This window comes from Leptonychotes weddellii, chromosome 14 (genome assembly GCF_054177405.1).
Source record: "Leptonychotes weddellii isolate Sample4059 chromosome 14, ASM5417740v2, whole genome shotgun sequence".
Taxonomy (NCBI): domain Eukaryota; kingdom Metazoa; phylum Chordata; class Mammalia; order Carnivora; family Phocidae; genus Leptonychotes; species Leptonychotes weddellii.
In genome coordinates, this window is record NC_138382.1 from 9,635,283 (window position 1) to 9,650,368 (window position 15,086).

The following is a 15,086-nucleotide window of genomic DNA, read 5'->3' on the forward strand; positions in this document are numbered from 1 at the left end:
CATGTACACATATGTTGTTTTATACATACGCTAGTTCGTGTGTGGGATAAATTACAGGCATGCATTTGCTGGGTCATAGAGTTCTATACATTTGTAATTTTGAAAGAGGTTGTGAAAATGTCCTCCATAAAAAAATAGCAACTTACTTTCCACTAATAATGTTTCAGGGTGCCAATTTCCTTTGAGCTTTATCAAAATTTTGGATTTTTGCCTATCTCCTAGGTAGTATAGTCTCGATGACACTTAATTTGCATTTGTTATATTATAAATGAGCTTGAACATCTTTTCATACATTTCACTTATTTATACCTCCATTTCTGTGAAGTGCCTGATCATATCTTTGGCTTTTTTTTTTTTTTCCTAATTAACTTTTTGGTCTTTGATTTTGCTTGTTTATGGGAGCTCTTTATATTGGGAGATCAGCCCTTTGTGATACGAGTTGCACATATTTCCCATTTTGTCATTTCTTTGATTTTTTTTTTTTAACTACCTGGTCAACTCATTCTTCATTCATGTCTGGGTTGTTTGCCGTCATCATACAGCCTCAATCATCCAGACGTATTCAGGGCTCCCCAAATGCTAAGCGCATGGCCACTCACATTTCTGTTCACTGTGATGTTACCTTTCTAGAGGCTCTGTACCAGGGCTCAGGAAAGACAGCTTGTAAACGGCAGAGACAGGACTTGGACCCAGGCCTCCCTGGATCATAGCATCACCACCACCACCCTGGCTATTCAGTATAATTTAAGAGAATGCAAACTGGTCTTCTATTAATCAAAGGAAAGTAAAACTCATAAGATAAAATCTACTAGGAGAGAAACAAATGAAGAGTGGTGATATATTATGACCCACTACTTGGGAATGTTCCCCTCCATCCATGCAAATAGAGAGGTTCAAGATGGTGTAATGTCAGCAAATAATTATTAGTTAATATATGTTAATTATGCCATGAAGAAGTTTTTACTCTGTGTGATGCCCGTGTTGAGTGTAAAAAGTTCACCCACTTTCCATGTTCTCCATGTATGCAAATACAAGTTATTAACTGTCCCCCATAAGTAAGCCTGCCTCACAGTTGACCCTCACTGTTGACCCACTGTCTGTATCTCATGGTGGCCCAAAACTAGCTAGATTTTTTTTTTTCATTTTTAGTGATTTGGCAGATTTTTCCACCAGCTGTCAGAGTGGATACCTACAGAAGTAAATGTTCCCTTTCTCATCCCAGAGATGTTCTGTGTGTATGTGTGTGTGGGCACGTGTCTGTCTGCTCTCCAGGGAAACCTCACACTGTCCTTTTTACACCATGACTGAATGAACCACAGGGAGATGCGAATCCAAGGGAAGCTTGTAATTGATGGTGGGTTTTAGGGCAAGGTGAGCAGCCCATGAAGTTCAGAGTAACCACAAGTAAAAATAATAAATACTCTATCCTCAGTGATAGAGTCTTGGGCCCCCAACTACATAAGAATAAGCCATTTAAAGAAAAACTCCAGGGTCACCTGGGTGGCTCAGTCAGTTAAACATCTGACTCTTGGTTTTGGCTCAGGTCATGATCTCAGGGTCATGAGATTGAGCCCAGTGTTGGGCTCCATGCTTAGCAAGGAGTCTGCTTGAGACTCTCTCCCTCTGCCTCCCCTCCCAACCCCCACGTGCGCTCACACTCTCTCCCTCAAATAAATAAATAAATCTTAAAAAAATTTTTTTTTTCTCATCTAAAACTAATGATGTAATGTATGGGGATTAACATAAGAATAAAAAAATAAAAAAAAATTTTTTTTCCTTTCTGAAAAAGAAGAAAAGAAAAAGAAAAATTCCGAGGAAGTAATGAATGTTGAACATTGAAGGTAATGTAATGAGCTCTAGTGGAATTAGTTACTTTGATTGCATGAGCTAGAAAGGGGAGAAGAGAATGGAAGAAATAAGAAGTCGGCAGCACTCTTAGCTCACTGAAAGCAGTCCACTTCAGAACCCAAGGCATCATGCTTACTTGGACTTGCTTGCAAGGGTGAGGAAGGATGTTGGAGGCCACTTTGAGCCTTTGTGATTTTACTCCTTATTTCTGCGTAGCCCACATTTTCAAGTGACTTGATGGCATATGAGTTCCAGAATTAATCCTCTTGACAATCCCGGAGGACCTGTACCTGAGTATGTGTCCCCTTATAAATCTCAGAGAAGGAAGAAATGTTCAGATGTAACGCCTGGGCAGCATATATGTATTATGAATATTCAGCTCTACCGGCTTTGGGAAATGGGAACTATGCAAATGAGCAGGTGATTTGGAACCATTCCACACACTGAGCTGACACAGAGGTGACTGCTCCTGTCCTGGGAAGTCCTGGTTCCTGCGCCACTCCCCTAAAGGGCGAGCCTCACCTCTAAAGATAAGATGCATTATCTGCGGTTGGTTCCTCACAGCACAAGCCAACTTCTCGCGCTGGGAGTCCCCAGAAGAAGCCGTCACCTGTGACCCTGCAGGAGGAAGATCTAGCTGCAGTAGATATATTGAACAGATAATCTCCTAAGTAGTCCTCAAGGGTGACTTTTTTTTTATTATGGTGATTTTTAAAATAATTAATTTTTAAATTGCAGTGTAATTAACATACAGTGTTATGTTGATTTGAAGTGTACAATATAGCGATTCAGTAATTCTATACATAACTCACTGCTCATCATGCTAAGTGTACCCTTCATCCCCATCACCTGTTTTCCCCATCCCCCCCACCCACCTCCCCGCCTGGTAACCATCTGTTTATTCTCTATAGTAAAGAGTCTGTTCCTTGGTTTGTCTTTTTTCTTTGTTTTGTTTCTTAAATTCCACATATAATACATCATATGGTATTTGTCTTTCTCTGACTTCATCACTTAGCATTTACTCTCTAGGTCTATTCATGTTGTTGCAAACGGCAGATTTCATTCTTTTTATGGCTGAGTATTATAGAGAAACTAGTGATTTTTTACCTTACCTCTTGACTTTTGAACGTAAGCTTCATGTAAGAGTCAAGTTTAGTGTTTTAGCATTATCCTGAAAATTCGTCCTTTCTCTCAAAAAATACTTATTATCAATGATGTTACTGATACAAAAATTTGAGTGCCCTGAACAAACTTCAGTTGTAGTAGATTCCAAGTGTTTGTTGCATGCTGAAAGCCTTTTCATTTACACAGTGTTATTTGTATCCACAAAAATCAGACCCAGAGAAAGTTGCATAGAGCCTTGATGTCCACTTAGAATGTGGCAAAAAGAGATCTTGAACCTCTCTATAAAATTGTATTCATCTATTGCATTGTTTTTACTTTTCACAGTGAAAACTTTTAGTACAGGTAGATTAGGTGGCTTGTCAGATGTCCCGTGAAATGTATTATAGTTGTAGTCAAAGAATAAAATGAATAATAAACATCAAAATTCAGGCTAGTGGATGCCTCTAAGGAAGAAGAGGATTTTATGATCAACAAAAAGTACAGAAGGCAATTCAGCTATATAGATAATGTTTTATTTCTTAAGCAGCATTTTCGCTTCATGAGTATTCGCTGGTTTATTTCTTCATGCCTTTTATGTATCATAAATATTGCACAAAAATTTTCAGAGATGAACTCAGAAGAAGGAAAAAAATAATGATGTATCTGGGAATGGAAATATGGTTTTAAAATCCCTAAAATATTTAAGGTCTCTTTTCCTATAAATATGGATGTAAGAAAGAGTTCGGATTCAGGATTCATCTCTTTCCAGTGTGATGATTTTGTTAGTAACATATTTTTAAAAGTATTTCACTTACTCCTAGTTTAAAATGTGTATCCAATATTCATGACCAAACAAAAAAAAAATGCATTTTTCAAATTGTTCCATGTACTAAGGCCTGGATCTTATACCTAAAGCAATTCGATTGTGGTTTCACTGGGGAAGATGGAAAAATCACAGGCACAGGGGGATAATGAAGAGTTTTCACGCTAAAGACACACTGTGATTGGTAGGGAACGGCTGCTTGGCGTGGCCCCCACTGAGTTAGCATCTGGTTTTACCTGATGGCCATTGCCCTTTGTGACATGAGTTTAGAGGGACCCACAATCGGGGTATGTTTTTCTAGCAGGGAAACTGGCCCAGGACCAGTAGAGCTAGTATTTGAAGTCAAAATTGTCTTTGCTAATGCTTTTTCTCTCTCTCGCCTTTTTTTTTTTTTAACTGCAGTGAAGGGAGCAATCTGACCCCAGCACATCATTACCCAGACTTCAGATTTAAGACCTATGCTCCACTAGCATTCCGATATTTCAGAGAACTTTTTGGTATCAAGCCTGATGATTACTTGGTAAGAACCTGTAATTTTCCTTCCTTCTCCAGAAACGTGTGATATAAACATTTGTCTCATAGCAACAGTGACAAGTGGCTTGTGTCTCTTGTTTTATAAAGCTCTGGAGCGTAGTCAAAGTTCCAAGTTTCATAATGATGATAAATTTAGCTTCAGGAAATGTGATTTGACTCTGCCGCATTTACTAATAGCTACAAAATCTGCTGTGGTAATTGATATTTAAATAATTGTAGGATTGGTTGCTACTTCAGATCAGTATTCTAACAGATATATTATAATTAGTTCTAAATACTCCTGTGAATTTTGCTGATTGGATTCTCTTTGAAAGCCTTCTTACTTTATTTGCCTGATTTATACCATTCGTCTCAAACCTGCCTTGGCCCGAAACCATTTTCACCTTGACCTACAACTTGAATACCATTTCAAAGATGCTAGGTAGTTTTGTTCTCAACATCTCTTGATGCAGGCTCTTTCTAAACGTGTTTTTATTTGGTACAAGGGCATATATTATCCTCAGGCTTGTCTTTTGGCACTCAGCAGGTATGAACACAACGGCCTTTTTGTGAGGTAGTCTGATGTGACCTCAGATGGTTACCTTATTCCTGTTCAGGGAGCCAGGAACTTCCTTTTTGTTTCAAGAGGAAAATGGTTTATTTCATAATTTGATCACTGTTAACACCCTGGGGCTCTTCAGAATTGGTTTTCAAGAAGCCGTAGGAAGGATGCCATCAAATATTTATTGTTCACCCCATTCTCAATGATCTTAATAAGACTTGAGCCAGATCCTGGAATAAAGCTTTGCAGAGGAAGTATAGCAACATTTATCCCTTGGAACAAAGAGTATTTAAACTGCATTTTAGAATTTGGGTAAGATGTACTTGATAAAATTCAAAGCTGATTCTATTCTGCACATGCACGACCCTCTTTTTTTTTTAAGTTTTTTTTAACTCCAGTTAACATACAGTGTTATATGAGTTTCAGATGTACAATATAGTGAATCAGTTTCAGACATTACCCGGTGCTCATCACAACAGGTGCACTCCTTAATCCCCATCACCTATTTCTCCAATCCCCCCACCCCCTGCCCTCTGGTACAACCCTCTTCTTTAGTTGGACCCTGAGAAAATCCTATGACTTCTGCCCGATGAGATGATACCGGCTCCTCAAGGCACATTAACAAGTCTTCACAGCAGTACCAACTGAGTGGAAAGTCCCTGGGCGTCCTGCTGTCCTTAAATGTGTTCCTCCAAGTAGCTGTCTGCCTTATCACGCCCCTCTCACTGAGATGTCAGGAGTCTCTACCCAGCACTACCAACCTGCCCTCACCAGCTACACCAGGGCACAAAGCCACACATCCGGGGCAGTGGACGTGGGTGTGTGTGGATATGTACTAGAGAAGATTCTTTGGTTTCTGACCATTCTATAATTATTGAATGTCACTGTCATTCAGGAAGCATGTTTGGGGAACTCAGTGGGGTCTTGATACTGTCTTATGGAAAACAAGATTGGGCTCTCCTCTCCTGCCATGCATTGGAAGTCAGTGGATTCTTCTGAAATTTCCTTGAGCTTCTGCTAGCCAAGGAGATGCCATATACGTGTGCTTCATAGCATGGATCCAGTCATTCCATGACATGTCTGCCTGTCTATCCTTCACCCTTCACCTTCCTGTGGTCATTGAGCTGCAGGCTGGGAAGCCCATTCTTGCATCATTCTGGCTCACAAAATGGCTTTCTTGGGGGAAGGCCTTTTCCTGATCAACAACACACATGGCTTACACAGTTTCCTAACGAGCCTTTGAACTGGCAAAGTTACCTTTGTCATGAGGTTATAGAGTATTTACAAAGCACAGGAGACTAAGCTGATGGCTTCTCAGAGCAAAAGTCTTTCTTCATGTAGCTGGCAAAAGGTAAATTAATTGATCAGGTACTTTGAACACTTGTTGTAATGAAAATACTTGGCTACTAATTATAGGGAGATTGAAAAATTACAAGTCATGATACTCAGAGAACTTAGAATACAACTGGAAAGATGATTTGTTTGTATGGGAGAATCCCCAACTCTACCAGGCAGTAAGTAGACTGCAGTGCAATAGTAAATATTCAAGGATTTCAGAGGAGGGGGCGGGGAGGGGTGTCTCCGTTACCCCAAGGATGAGGAGGGCTTCTTATAGGTGTGAAATGGTTTAGCTGTGATATGAAAATTAGAAGGGATTTGAGTAGGTGGAAAAGAAGGGAAGCATATTCAGGGGAAGGGAGGTGGTGTTAGGACGGTAGACCAGAGACGCAAATGCATTACCTGTTTAGAAGCACTTGGGATGGACCAAGATGGCAGGAGTGGAAGGTTTGGATCATGAAGTTAGAAAGACAGGGCCAGATTATGCAAATAAACAGGGGTTTTTTTAATTATAGGAGACTGGTGAAATTTAAAGAGCGACTATATATTTGATGATGTTGAGGAATTAGGTTTTTGGTGGGATGATGGTATTATGGTTCTGTTTTAAAAGAGGAGTCTTGGGCTTTTTGAGACACACATTAAAGTATCTATGGGTGAAATGATGGGATGTCTGGGATTTGCTTGGAACGAATCTTGAGGGAGGCAGGCAGAGGAGTGATGGGGTTATAGTAGAAACAAGATTGGCTGGGAGTTCATCATTGTGGAAGCTGGAAGAGAGACATATGGATGTCAATTACACAATTCTCTTTACTTTTATGTAGGTTTGAAATTTTTCATAATGAAAACTTGGAGGGCAGGGGGAGAAAAAGACAGGAACAGGCAGGTCAGAGTGCTTTTGTTTGATTCCATTTTTCCACCTCCCTGTAACTGGACCCATCTCTGGGACCTGCAAAAAACAAAGGCCCTCTAGCTGAACATGGCTACCTAGTCCCTAATGGTTATGGCCACCTACCTACCCTGCACTGAGACACCCACTGGGGACACCTCCAGCCCAGAACTAGAGGTTCACCTCCAAACCACTCCATCTGAAAACTCCAGCCAGTGATCTGAAGTGTGGTAGACGAGGAAGGGGTTTTTTTTACCTGATATGACATGCTTCCCAGAATTAGGTAAACCCTCAGTCTTTTCAGCCCAACCCTTCATTGTGGATGAGCAGTCTAAAGCCAGGGGCGGAGAGGTGCCCAAGGTTACCCACGTTGGTGGGCACAGACCAGAACAGGGATCCCCCAACTGTCCCCCCATGTGCTTTTCCATTTACCAGCTGTCCTCCCAGCCCACGGAGTCTCATTCCTCTCGTTAAATATGATCTCACCCTAACACTCCCTCAGCCATCAAACTGTGAGGTATCCATTCTGAAGCATCTAGCCAAAGGAGTCAAAACACCTCCAACAAAGCATTTTTTGGAAGGGTTAATCCCAAATAAAGTGCAGGAGAATCAAATAAGACCTCCCTTAAAAACCTGTGTGAAGGGAAAAAAAGTACCGTCCAAAGCACGAAGTACATACTAGCATCTGCTAAACGGGCTCGTCAAACCCCAATCTGTGAAGATCTGATCTAAAAGGGGGGAGAAGGTAATGTTATATGGTGACTGGCAACTCTCCAGATAGGTTTAATATTGGATCTCCATGATATGCGTGCATTTCTACTTAGTCTTGTACTCTTGCATCTGGATTGGAGCCTGAATCATTCTGTTTACGTTCTCAGTACCATGAAGGTTCACCACGTGCCTCCAGATGACAAGTGTTGTGTTGGAACATGCATAATGTGGATTGTGAGACCGCACACCCAAGTGCTTGTGTGTGCACGGCAGCAAGACTGCACCTCCTTCCTTATTTGTTCCAAAATAAACGCCTCCCAAGGGAAGGCCAAGGGCCCCCAGAGCACTTTCCCCCATCTCTGCTTGGGCAGCAAGCCTTTGGCTTGATTTCCTTCTCCCCCAGGTGCCCAAGTGTTCCAGAATCCAGGGTGGTGATTTACATGATGTCCTTCCAGACTCACCGACACCAATAGAGAGTGGGGTGAATATTTAACACTATCAGGGGGGAAGAAATGGCAGGAAGAATGATCTCCACCACGCTGAGCAAGTTTACATTGTTAATTTGCCTTGGCTGGACCCAGCTGGGTTGTACTTTGTGGCCTTTCCAGTGGGGATCATCAGGCGGCCCTGCAGGAGATCGAAGGGAGAGAATGGATGCATTGGAACAGCTCGCACAAAAGAAAGGACCTGCAGGAAAGTGCAGAAAACGTAGGCGTCCACGTGGGACCTTGTGGATCAAGGCTAATTAAAATATTCCTACCTCTCCTCTTTATTTGCTCGTCCACGGCCACACTGCAGAGAAGGTTGCTCACACGGAGCATGGTAACCAAGTTCTAGGGTGAGAAACCGCAGACTTACAGGTGCTAACCGTGAGGTTCCTGGTCGGCATCATCATGCCAGTGGGCCGCACACTGATGCTCTGGGGGTGTGACCCCCCGCCAGGTTGTTAAGAAGTGTCAAAACAATTTCTTTTTCCATGCATATTAATTTATGAATTACCTAATATAGGACTGTTTGACAAGTAACCCATGAAATACTTCCCATATAATGTCAGTGCTTATAGAAGAATTTGAGACTTTAATTGGAAACAGATGTGCAGGTCTGAATCCAGTTTTCTCTAGACAGCTCTTCCTGAATCACCCCCTAATTGCTCTATTTGCAGCCTCTAATTTCTGCGTTCTGTGTTGTCGTTGGCCTTCCACAACGTCGACTCCTATCCGTAAGAAGGTTCTGTGCCAGGAATTCAAAACCCATAAAACAAAGAATCAGACAGAATTCCTAAAGAGAGTGCGGGGTCTGCCCTCACTCTTTGTAAGAGCTTAGGGTCGACACCTTTGTTCTCCGGAGTCTCAAATTCGTGATTACGCGAAAGAGGCACCGTTCTTTGTGACTCACTAGGAATGTCGTAGTGTATCTTTGGGTAGCCCTCTGGTCGTTGGCGTTGGGCTGAAACCCTCTGTGCATGCTGAGGCACGGCCAGGTTTTTTGCACCTGCAAGGTGTCCACCCTGCTCCCCTACGTACGGTCATGCAGTAAGAACTAGGAACAGCAATAACCAAGTGGTCCCTTTTGCCAGGGGTTTTGAAAGCATCCACTTTAAAAACTTCCAGCTGCTTTCATGGAGATACTATTAGCTTTGTTTTAGAGATGAAGGTTCCTTCGACCTGGGATGCCAAGGGTCTTACTCCAGGTCACGTAAGCAGCCACTGATAGAAGCATGATTTTTAAAAGGTGGTTCCAGGGGCGCCTGGGTGGTGCAGTGGGTTAAGTGTCTGACTCTTGATTTTGGCTCAGGTCATGATGTCAGGGTCCTGGGATCGAGCCCCACATCGGGCTCTGCGCTCAGCACGGAGTCTGCTTGAGTTTCTCTCTCTCCCTCTGCCCCTCCCCCACTCATGCTCTCCCTCTCTCTCAAATAAATCTTTAAAAAAAAAAAAAAAAAAAAGGTTATTCCAGGTCCCATGCCCATCCCACTGAGATGAGCTTTCCACACGGATCCTGCACCCACAGCAAGGAAAGCACCGTCTGCTACCGCGGGGCTTTTATGGCATTCTGTGCGGTCTTCGGGCTGTTGTTGTTTCCCTTCCTAAGCTCTAAGTCACCCATAATGGCAGAGGCTCTCACACTGCTCAGCACGAAAGCATCAGGAAGCAAGCCTGGAGGAAAGAGAAGTGGAAAACGGAAGTTGCCATTGCTTTCAGCAAGGCAGCACACACTTCTTTCTTTTCTTAGAGAATTTTGTTTCCCTTATCCATGTGCTGCCAAAGCAAGATAATTTAAAGTCGGCATCTAGAAACTGCCTTTTAATTGTTTTTCTCCCAGTTTCTTTCTCCCTTCTTCTTCCTCCCCCTACCTCCTACTCCCCTCCTTTCAGATTTCTCTGTGATGGGGACTTAACTCTTCAGAAGCCCAGCTACAAAAGCGTTGGGACATGTTCTGGATGTTTCCATCTTCAGGACACAATTCACTAAATCCTCTGGGGCTGGTCTGATCTCACACACTGGGTCCTGACCTTTTCCTCTGCTCTCAGTGTTTCTCTGGTCAGTAGTGGGGATTGTTAGTTGGTAAACACTGAGCACCATAACCCCAAATTTGACTTCCCTGCTGAGGGTTTTTTGTTTTGTGTGGTTAGTTTTTTTTTGTTTGTTTTTTTTTGGTTTTTTTTGCATTTCTGGTGAGATTTATAGCCCTTCACTTGTTGGTGGCGTTCAGCCATTTGTTTGACAAAAATTTATTTAGTGCCTGCTGCGTGCAAGACACAGATCCTGCACCGTATCCCGCCTATGAGCCGAGTGGTTGATACTGTCACAGAGTTCTACGGTCTGCTGGGGGCTCGGAATAAGAAACAGGCATTTGCGGTATTTTGTGGTAACTTCCGTGATGAGAACATCCAGTGCCAGGAAGCAGATGATCTAGACTCACGGGACCGGGAAGAATTTTCCAGATTAAGTTCCGTCCAGCAAACGCTGAAAGCCAAAGTCACATAACACTTTCCTCGCTGTGCCCCGTGCCTCTTCCTTTTGTCCCCTAACCGTGGCTTCTCGGCACAGTAGACCGGAGTGGTCCTCTGCTCCAGACCTTCCTCTGGCTTTCAGCTCCCCCAGAGAAAAAGTCAACCGTCTGCTGCCCCATGTGGTCTGGCCCACCTGCTCTTCTGGCTTCATTCTTTCAGCTCTCCTGACTCTCTCTGCCCCAGCCACCGGCCTCCTGGCTGTGCCTTGAACTCCCCAGGTCTGAAGCCCTTTGCATTTGCCCTCCCCTCCCCCTGACGCACCCTTCCCCCAGACAGCCACAGGCCTCTGCTCAAATACCCCCTTCCCAGAGAGGCTTCCAGTGGCCAGCACTACTTAAAATTCATGGCAAATCAGCTGTCAGTCCCTGCTGGCCCTCTGTCCGCTTTCTGTGCCCCATCTTCTCCATAGCACTTCTCATGTTCCGATGTACAGTTTCTGTACTTGTCTCCTGCCTGTTTTCTCCTGCTAGGGTCCAAGCTTCATGTGCACCTGGGCCATTACAGATGCTCAGTAGACGTTTTCTCAATGTTAAATGAACACACGAATGAGGAGTAGCCAGCCTGGTGAGGGCAGAAGAGAGGTGGGTTTGGGTAGAGGAAGAGGCAGAATCCCAGTCGTTGAGAGTCTGTGGCACATTTGAGAAAAGGGGAAGTAGCTGTCAGTGACTAGAGCTAGATTTTAAGGAGGGAAGTGATAAAGGAGAAGGCTGGAGAGCAGGGCTGGGCCACTCATGGCCTTGACAGCGCTAGTAGGAAATCTGGGTGTTACCTTCTAACCAGACAGCAGAAAACACTGAAAATTGTGAAGGCCTGGGAGGATGTGATCAGATTAGCATTTTAGAAAGATCTCCGATTTCCTGGTGGAAAATGCATGAGAGAAGTCAAGAGTGGATAGTCGAGGCAAGGTGGAGTCTCCCATAGTAATGAAGGTATAACGTGAAACCACTGAACTTAGGATATAAGCAAAAGAGAGGGCATGAAGGGGGCAGATACAATCAATAGTCTGGATATGAAAGGTGAGGAAATGGAAGGCATCAAGGATGATGCCCGAGTTTCTGGTTTGGGAACAAAATGAGTAAGAGGGAGAAGATAGAAATTGGGGGAGGGGGCAGGTGATCTAGAGTCACCATGTATGGTTGTGCAGGGTGTGCACTGCCCAAGAATACCTAGCTAAGCTGCAAGAGTAGAGACTGGAATTCAGCCCTTCTCCTCATCAGCCTTGTATCTGACCCAGAGCTACATCTGTCGGAAGAAAGAGACATCTCTTTCTAGGTACTACAAAAGCGTCATATGGGCTAACCATAGCCCAGAGAGGAATTTGATTTTGAACTTGGTACACATGAGGTGCTTGTGATATAACCAGATAGAAGTATCTCTTAAAAAGTTCGGCGTACAGGTCTGGATCCTTTGACAGTGATCTGGGCTGGAGCTACTCCAGCTGTTAATAGTCATCTCCTTATGGAAACCATGCATGGATGACATCTTTTGGGAAAGTAGTGAGAAGAGAATAGGTGTTGGTGTTCACGTGACAAATACACAGTGTGAGTCATATCTTCAGTTGTTATGGACACTTTCTGGAAACAGAGCTCCATAGACCACAGCACTGTTTGCATTATTTTATTGGACAGATGTGATGATTGATGATTCTGTCATGTCATGCTGTGTGTGTTGGGGGGGGTGTGGAAAGCATTTCTGTTTCTCATAGAATTATTAGGATAAATGGATCAATTAAATTTTTAGAAATCTCAAAGGGCCCTCTTCGTATATACATGGAACCTCCTTTTTGAAAGCTCATGGCAGAGAACTTCCTGTTTCAGAATGGTCTAGATGTGTAATCTGTAATTTTCCTCCTTGGAAACTTTGTGTACAATGAATGTATTTTTTTAATTTAAAAAAAATTTTTTTATTTAAAATTCAATTGAATTAACATACAGTGTATTATTAGTTTCAGAGGTATAATTTAGTGATTCATCAGTCTTGTATAATAGCCAGTGCTCATTCCATCACGTGCCTTCCTCAATGCCCATCACCTAGTTACCCTATCCCCCTCCAGCAACCCTCAGTTTGTTTCCTAGAGTTAAGAGTCTCTTATGGTTTGCCTCCCTCTCTGTTTTCAGCTTACTTTATTTTTCCTTCCTTTCCCCTATGGTCTTCTGTTTCGTTTCTTAAATTCCACATATGAGTGAAATCATAATGATGATTGTCTTCCTCTGCTTGACTTGGCATAATACCCTCTAGTTCCATCCACATCCATGTTGCAATGGCAAGATTTCCTTCTTTTTGATGGTTGAGTAATATTCCATTGTATATATATGCCACATCTTCTTTATCCATTCATCTGTTGATGGACATCTAGGCTCTTTCCATAGTTTGACTGTTGTAGACATTGCTGCTATAAACATTGGGGTGCAGGTGCCCCTTTAAATCACTATGTATCCTTTGGATAAATACCTAGTGGTGTATTTTTAATTGTTTATTTATTTACTCTTGTAGTATTCCATCTGCAGTGAACCTCTAATAGAGCTGTCCAACCCCGGAGCCAGTGGATCCTTGTTTTTTGTGACCAGTGATGATGAATTTATCATCAAAACCGTTCAGCATAAGGAAGCTGAATTCCTTCAGAAGCTGCTGCCAGGCTATTACATGGTAAGTAACCGTCTGTAATTAAAACTCCTACTTGAGATTTAATTACTTTCCACAAGTTTTTTCCCCTCTGCTTTTTTACCGTCACCCTGTGGCGTGTTTCTTTCTCTTGGGTGAGCTTTGTTTTGCATTTGGTTGTACTGCGACTGTTGTGGACTCGATTTTACCAAGTAGAACTGTTAGTAGAGGATAGTTGACTCCCACAGTTCTGGGTTCAAATCCCAGCTCAGCCATCAGCGAACAGTATGACCGTGAGTAAGCAATATAAGCTCTGAGCTGCAGTCTCCTCAGTCTTTAAAAGCTGCAAAATACCTGTCTTAGATGGTTGTTGTGATCAAGAAAGACGACTGGGTGTAGGATAAAGAAAGCAGTGCCTTGCCAGGCTCTTGGCTCCCAGTACAGAGTCATAATGTGAATGCTTAGCATTCATTGAGCACTAAGCTATATGTGAAACACAGCTGTAAAAATAGTATTTAATTCCCAAATCTGCTGGAGATTAGTCACACGTATAAATATAGGGATCAAAATCGAAGTAAAAATCTCAGTGGACAGGATGGACGGATTTTACAAGGTTTGATCCTGAACAAAGCTGGGAAATTTTTTTTAGAGCGTATTGTCTACTTTATATTAGAGAAAACAGAAGATCCACAAAGCAAGAAAAATGCAGCCGACTCTCATTTTTTGCCCAGAGATACATACTGCTAATATTCGGTGTATGTCCTTCCTGATGTATTCTATTCATACACACATTTTTTAAATAATGTGAAATTGGGATAAAATGGTCATTGCACTTTACTAACCCGCTAAGTGAGTAAATCTTAAACGTGTATAGTTTTAAGCTTAGGTAGACTAGTCTCTTGTTCTAGAACTGCATTGTCCAATAGGGTAGTCATTAGCCATATGCAGCTACTAATTTGAAATTAATTAAAGTTAAATGGTAAAATTTAGCTGAACAGGTGGTTTACCCCAATCATGTAAGCTAGTATAACAAATAGTGTAATTCATCCAGTTAACAAGAAAAAATGTGAACATCATGTGATAATCCAAATAAGTGTTGAATAGAAACAAAGGCATTCAAAAGTCAACATCTTCTCCTGCTTAAAATTCTTTAAATTGGCAGGGAAGTTTTAACGTAAACAAATAAGTTAACACACATATTATGCATTTATCAGTCTCCAAGATTTATTTAGTACCTCATGGAGAAGAACAAGAGCCCTTTAATTGGAAATAATGGAAAAAGATAAGGATTCCCCTCCATCATTGTTTGCAAGATATATATTTGCAAGAATTTCTAGCAATAATAACTTTCTGAGTATGAAAAAGTATAAACACTCTTCTCTTGTAAACGATACAATTAAAAATGAGCAAAACGTCAAGAAAATTAACTAGCAGTTTCTGGAGGTAATGAGAGTCCAGCAGATTTGCAGGAATGTAAGATGCATCTACAAAATCCATTGTATTCCATTATGTAGATCATCTAGAGTAGGAGGATAGAAGGGAGAAAATGAGATCCCGTTTATGAGGACAATAACTTACAGTGAATGTTATTAGAATAAAGATACAGGGGCGCCTGGGTGGCTCAGTCATTAAGCGTCTGCCTTCGGCTCAGGTCATGATCCCAGGGTCCTGGGATCGAGCCCCGCAT

The 15,086-nt window shown here is 42.3% G+C and overlaps 1 protein-coding gene across 1 annotated transcript in view; it reads left to right on the forward strand.

The window, feature by feature from the left end:
- Positions 1 to 15,086, forward strand: part of PIP5K1B (phosphatidylinositol-4-phosphate 5-kinase type 1 beta) — a 257,277-nt gene that overhangs the window by 158,845 nt on the left and 83,346 nt on the right. Inside the window, exons 5-6 of the mRNA XM_081804060.1 lie at positions 4,178 to 4,295; positions 13,292 to 13,444. Of these exons, the coding sequence (XP_081660186.1) occupies positions 4,178 to 4,295; positions 13,292 to 13,444 (271 nt within the window). The remainder of the gene's footprint in view (positions 1 to 4,177; positions 4,296 to 13,291; positions 13,445 to 15,086) is intronic.